The sequence below is a fragment of the Impatiens glandulifera genome, chromosome 2, assembly GCF_907164915.1.
Source record: "Impatiens glandulifera chromosome 2, dImpGla2.1, whole genome shotgun sequence".
NCBI lineage: Eukaryota > Viridiplantae > Streptophyta > Magnoliopsida > Ericales > Balsaminaceae > Impatiens > Impatiens glandulifera.
The window spans coordinates 31,387,306-31,394,018 of record NC_061863.1 but is presented as its reverse complement, the minus strand read 5'-3'; the positions used below and the strand labels follow the sequence as shown (position 1 = coordinate 31,394,018).

The window sequence follows — 6,713 nt, the reverse complement described above, 5'->3', positions numbered from 1 at the left end:
TCTCCCTTTTTGATTATTTTATTAAAATATTCAAAATCATGTAAGAAGTAGGCCGGTTGTTTTAAAAGTTTGTTTGGCCGGATTTTTGAAAAAGACTTAGAAAAAATTTTAGAGAAATGTTCGAAAAATTTGAGAAAAATTTTGTCTTTGAAGAAAAATTTTATCTTATCAATTTATCCCTTTTTGATTATTTTATTTAAAATATTCTAAAGCATGTAAGAGGTAAGACGTAGGCCGGTTTCCAAAAATACTTTATATATATATATAAAAGTCGGAAATATAATAAAGTTAACATAAATAACAGATAATTAAAAATTTTATTCCCTCTTCTTAGGCATATATCTCTCGAGGTATCCAGCCATCGCTCCCTTTCCCGGATTGCAAGGATCGACGCCAAATCCGGAGGAAGATCCTTGACCGCCCGAGGTGCCGGTGAAAGGTGAGTCCTGTGAAGGAACCGATCTGAGTGGTACCGCATCGATACCCCACATTCTTTTGTTCAGCGGTATATCCTCTTCTTCGACCACTTCAACTTCTGGTGGAACCGGGTTGAAGGGAGGAGCATTGGCCGGTTCCGCAATGTCAGCCAAGAGCTGTTTAGTCCGTTTAGCCGCTGACTTCTTATTGGCCTTCCTCTTTCTTATGACCGGTCCGGTTGATGGAGCAGCCGCCTTTGATTGCTTATTTGCTTCGGCTATATCGTCTATTATCAAATGTTGCTAAATTAGCCGAGCCGCATCCTCATTTGCCTGTACCGCTTATTCCGGTGCGGCATTTTCTACGACTTGAACATGTTGGGCCAGGTCTGCATCCGCCTGTTCCCTTTCCTTTTGAAGCCGCATGTTCTCGTCTTCAGCTTCTTGAATCTTTTGAGCCGCGATCTCATTCGCTTTCTCAAGCGCTTCGTCGACCGCTAGCTTGGATGCAATCATCTCGGCTTGGGTCTGGGCATGCTTTTCTTCAAGCGCTGCCATTCTTTCAGGTATTGAACCGGCCTGGATACCGGATTGAAGTAGACCCTCTTCAAAAATTGTCAACCTTTGATCCGTTGATGTAAGCTGTTGGGCAGTATGATTGTGACCCTCTTCAAGAGTCGTCAGCCTTTGATTCATGGAACCGAGCTGCTGGTCGGTTTGAGCAAGACCGGCCTCCAGAGTCGTCAGCCTTTGATTCATGGAGCCGATCAATTGGTCGGTCAGGCCTTAGTTATCTTCAACGGCCGTAAGCCGTTGGACCGCAGAGTTCAGTTTTTCCTCAGTAGACTCAATCAACCGGTTGGATTTCTTCGCTCTTTCCTTCATTTTCTTGCAAAATATACATATTTACAATTATTTGGTACCCACATTTACTTGGGTCCACAATTGATTAGTCCATTGGGTATCCAGACTTTAATAACTCGGACAACTTTCCCGGTTATGGTTCTAACTAGCTTTCCTGTGCTCGGTCTGACATCTTTTTATTGACCTAAGAGTGCCTTATTTTGTGGTGGCCTTTGGTTTATTCTATGTGGTCGTGTATCGGTTTGTTTACCTTTTGACCGGTTGGCTTTCCTTCTCTCAGGATGAAGCCATTTTTCGGAGTCTGTTGGACTTACATAGGTTATTTCTTCTTCCGGTTTCGAGTCACTTTGTTCTTCATCGTCGGTTGAAGAGATCTTGATAAATCTTATAAAGGGAAGATTGTCTTTTGTGAGCTTCATCTCGTTGGAACGGTTCTGGTTGGCGAATCTGTTGTTTTAGTATCCAAGACCGAATTTGCATTTGGGATGTCTTTTATATTTAGACAACTAGTTCACCATTTCATTGGATCTTTTCCATGTTGCTATTCGATACCTGGTTCGTGCATCTTCCTCTTCGGTCAGCTCTTGAACTAACTCCATGAGCTGTTCGGTCTCAGAGGATAGTTCATGTGTTGCCTCGGTTTCTAAGGTTTCATCAGGTTGAATACTATCGGTTTCAGGTTCGGACCGGGGTGGTGCTATGTGGTCGGTTCTAAAGTTGAGTTGGGTTGGTATTAAGGTTAATAGATTCTTGTACTCTACTACCATGTCATTTAGTGCATTAAATAACTCATCTTTAGTAAATTCTTCACAAGAAGTATCAAATACATGTTCCTCGTTTGCCATAAGACAAGTGAGTTCATCATCGCTGTCACTGTGAGCCCATAAACTTCCTCCATCATCGGCTATCAGTGTTTTCTGAACTTCCCCTCCTTCACTAGTTTGTGAGTAGTTGTTTCTTTAGTTCTGATCATCCGGTTTCCGGTCATCCCATCTTAGTTTTCTGCATTCCCACCTGAAATGTCCCAAACAATTGCAATTATAGCATATAATATTAGATTTATCACCGTAGTTATAGTTGTTATTTGTCGGTTGGCTTTTCTTCATGAATCTACCAAACTTCTGTGCAAGCATTGCCATAGCATCCTCAGTGAATTGTTCAACGGTTTTGATCGGTGTAGCGGCTACAGGTTCTATGGATGTGACTAATGCCTTAGTAGCGGTTGAGGCTGATGCTTCATCTTCGATCCTAGATCTCATTTCAAACTGATATGCCTTAAGATCTTCGAATACATCGTGTAACTTCATCTTGCTTAGGCAGTTTGATTCCCTCATAACCATCGTCTTTATGTCCCATGCACTCGGAAGAGATCTTAAAACATTGATGATTGTTTCCTTGTTGTCATACTTCTTTCCAAGAGTTGATAACTCATTTATCACATTTGTAAAGCGGACACTGTACTCCCTCATGGTTTATCCTGGCTTCATCTTGATGTTTTCAAACTTCTGGGTAGCCACCATTATCTTGTTTTCCTTGTGTTAGGATCTAGGTCGCGGCTGGAGGACCGGGGTTGGGCCGGTTAGCGCGTCTCACTCAAAGGGTGGTGATTAATCCGGTTAGAGATTAACACCGGGGTTTCAATACTACACAAACTGTCACAAACCCTTGAACCAGGTTCAAGCGCGGAAGAGGTTTGTTTCAGGTTGAAGCAGCACACTCACGAGATAGGCATAACCGGTTTTTGGATAGGACAGGTTTGGAAGTTGATGGGTCGGTTTTTGTAACTTTGTGATTCAGTTTAGATAATGTAAAGTCGGTTAGAGCGGTGTAGGTAGGTTAGTACAGGTCGGTTAGAATGTAGAACCAGCAGAAAGTAAATAACAAGACAGAATTTTATGGATGTTCGGAGATAAAACTCCTACGTCACCCCTTCCTCTCGAAACCGCGAGAAGGATATTCACTAAGGAATACAAATACAATCCGATCGAGACTTATTTTCTGCTCGATAACACCCGTACAATTTACACCGAAATTGTAAATACACACTTCAACTTAACACTTAATCTCTTCTAGAGATAGAACACAATCTTATCACTTGTAAATTAAATGCTCACTGTGTTCCTTGTGTCTCACTTATCCCGTATGTCCCGATATGTCCCGATATGTCCCGCATTTACTCTTCTTCAGCTGCTCCTTTTATAGGTGAAATATGCCAACGGTCATATTTCACTTCCTTAAATTTGATTGGCTGAGCAGAGGTTCATTGATACAGACCTTGCGGTCAACTGTTCAGACTTGGCGGTCAACTTTACAGAGTTGGCAGTCTGTTCTTCCGGTGTTTAAGACAAACCTGCTAGGTTTGTCTTTTTCTCAATATGGTGACTGTCTGTTAGACAGTTGTCTGTACTTGGAAGATTGCCTTTCTGATTTATCCTGAAGTGGAAAGATCTTGTAGGACTGTCTTCTGCAGCCTGCAGACTTTCCTCAGACTTGTATGAATATGGAAGTGTTCAGTCTGTTCCTTTGGTATCGTTTTCAACAGATACCCGAAGTATCTTCTTATGCTGGTCGGTCATTTGACTTAACCGGATGACTTCCGGTGTGATTGGTTTAACCGGACAGCTTCCGGTTATTCCTTTGCCTTCTAGCTGATCGGCTGTCTGGTGTTTCCGGTTTTAGTTTTGGCCGATCCTTTCTTTGTGCGGTCATGTTCTGAATGTTCCTGGTCGGTTTAATAACTTGACCGGTTAATCTTCTTAACCGGTTCATTTGTTTGACCGGTCCGGTCCCTTGTTCCTGCATGGAAAGTTTATTTATGTTAAGTTCTGTGAACCGATCTAATTTTATCTAACAATTTCTCCCTTTTTAATTATTTTATTTAAAATTATCAAAATCATGTAAGTTTGCAAACGTAGGCCGGTTCTTTATTTGACCGGATTTTTGAAACTGACTTGGGAGAATTTTTCGAAAAATTTGGAAAAATTTTGAGAAAAATTTTGAAAAAATCTAATCTTTTATCTTATCAATTTCTCCCTTTTTGATTATTTTATTTAAAATTATCAAAACCATGTAGAAATGCAAGTATAGGCCGGTTTCAAAAATAGCTTTATATATATAGAAGTAACCGAAAAGGGGAAAATATTATATAAACACCGAAATAAACATAGTTTAGGAAAAGTGAGCCCCTATTCTGATTCGGAGAATCTGAAGCAGTCCATCATATCATCGATTGGTTCTTCCTCATCCGGTCTTGAAGATGAACCTTCAGCTTGCGGTTGACCGCCCGTGCTAATTGGAACCGTATTGGAGACTCGCTGTCTTGTAAACCGCGGCTCGAGATGCTCTTCTTCTTCATCCTCGGTGTGTATGGCTGGATTCGGTTGAGTTTCAATAACGGTTTCGGTGATCCTTTCCAGCAGCCCGGCTACCTCAGCCTTCCTTGATGATGTTTTCCTTTTTCGTTTTGCCGGAACCGAAGAGGAGGAAGCTGCCTTTTTCTTCTTGTGAGCGGTTGCAAATTCATCAAGTCTCTGTCTTTCATTATTTAACCGCTCTGCATCCTTGGCCGCTTGAACTGCTATGGACTTTGCAAGTCCCGGATACTTAGCCACTATGATTCGTTCCCGTTCGGCTATTTCCTCTTCGGTTAATTGCAGAGCCTCCTTTTCTTTCCGCGCTTCTTCGTCTAGCGCGTCTTGAACTTCCTTAGCCGCTCGGGCGTTTGCCTCTACAACCGCTGTATCAGCATTAATCTTGGCCTTGATTAATTCGTTTACCTGTTCGGTTAGCGCCTTGAGGTCGGCTTCGAGTTGAGTATTTCTGTCCTCAAGACTTGCATTCTTCTCCTCGAGGCTGATCACTCTTTTTAGTGTGGAAGCGGCTTCGGTGCTTGACCGCCCAAGGTCTTCATCGACCTCTGTGAGCTATTGCTCGGTTTCCCTTTCAAACCGATCTATGTCATCCACCATCCTTGAGGTCTTTTCTTCCAAGTCCTCGGTTCGCTTAAGATGATCGTTGCGCAGAATAGTGTCGTCCCGGTAGTCGGCTTCGATTTTTGTGATCCGGTTCTCAGCCTTAATAAGATCATTCATCGTCTTTTCGGCGAACAAGAGTGTTTGGCGCATGGCTTTCTTGACTTTCGTCTCCAATGGTTGAACCGTTGATTCTGCAAACTCTTGAATAAGGGACTTGACCCTTTCTTCTGTGACGCCCGGTTCGGAAACCCCAGGTTGATCAGTTTCAAGTTGCTCGGTGAAAGGAGTCCCCGTCCTTTCGTCGGTTTCGTTTATTACCGGATCCCCCAGAGGAGGTGTTGCACCTCGATTACCGTCATCGGTCTCAAGAGCTGGAGAATGCGGTGTGTTTTGCTGGTCGCGCACCGCGTCAATCTGCTTGATTTCGTCAAGGAATTCTCCTTTCCACACTTCAAGCATTTCCAGCATTAAGAGTTGTAACTTGGCCTTCGGTGTTCCCGCCACATACCTTTCTGTAAGCTTTTGTATGCGTACGGTTAACTTTTGTAGCCGAGCACGGGGTTTCACGATAGCGTATCGGTCCATGGCTTCGTTAGGAGTTTCGGCGTTTGTGAGGCTTATGATGGTTTCTTCTATCTCCTTCAGCCTTCTGAAGCTTTGTTCATCGGTTAGGCCCGGTAACATGTGTTTGAAAAATTTGTCGCATCATTACTCGTGCCATTCCCGGTATAATGCGGCAACCGCTTGAACTCGCTGTTCGATTTCCTCCAGGATTCGACGTACTATAATTTCGGCCATCTTCTGGTCGCTGTCAAAGGGAGTTTCTTCCTCCTCACGGCCTTCTGCACCGGCATCGGTGTTTTCAAGGCTTCCGGCCGCATCAGTATTGTCAGGACTTGTACCCGAATGTTCTTCTTCATTCGCTCCTTCTCTATCGGAAAGATGTTCATCGGTTTTCTGTGAGCCGGTTCGGTCAGACGTGGAAGCCGATTGTTCCTCATCTCTTGTTTGCGAGGGCAGTTCCGAGAATACTATCTTCTCCTTGTCCTTGCTTCCGGAATTTTCTTTTGCCGGAGCCGGTGTCTTGGTAGATTTCTTCCTTCGGCCACCTGTAGAACCGAGGTCCAGTTGCTTCCTCTCCAGGAATTGTTTGTATTTTATTATCCTGCTTGATGGGAGAATAACACCAGGACCGGTGTTGATGTGATGGTGGAGCATTATTTTTCCAAGAGGGATGGCGTATCCCCATGACCGGGCGGAATCCGGTTTCACCATGTCTTTTAGGTTGTGGAAAATTTCCTTCGCCCAGTTAACTTTCGTACCTTCCAGCAAACCGATAAGCATCTCGATCTTGGCCTTTGTGAGGTTGTCGTAATTTCCACCTCTCGCTTGAACCGACTTTGTGAAGATGTCACAAAGCGGTATGTATTCTGGTGGTAGTGTCGATTTCTTACCGGAT

The 6,713-nt window shown here is 43.5% G+C and overlaps 1 protein-coding gene across 1 annotated transcript; it reads right to left on the bottom strand.

Annotated features, from left to right (window-relative positions):
• Positions 1 to 4,465: 4,465 nt before the first annotated feature.
• Positions 4,466 to 5,839, bottom strand: LOC124924567 (uncharacterized abhydrolase domain-containing protein DDB_G0269086-like). Its single transcript, XM_047464586.1, has 2 exons — positions 5,246 to 5,839; positions 4,466 to 5,203 (listed from the first exon to the last, which is right to left on the bottom strand). Exons 1-2 carry the CDS (start codon positions 5,837 to 5,839, stop codon positions 4,466 to 4,468), a joined length of 1,332 nt encoding a protein of 443 aa, XP_047320542.1.
• Between the last annotated feature and the right edge of the window lie 874 nt (positions 5,840 to 6,713).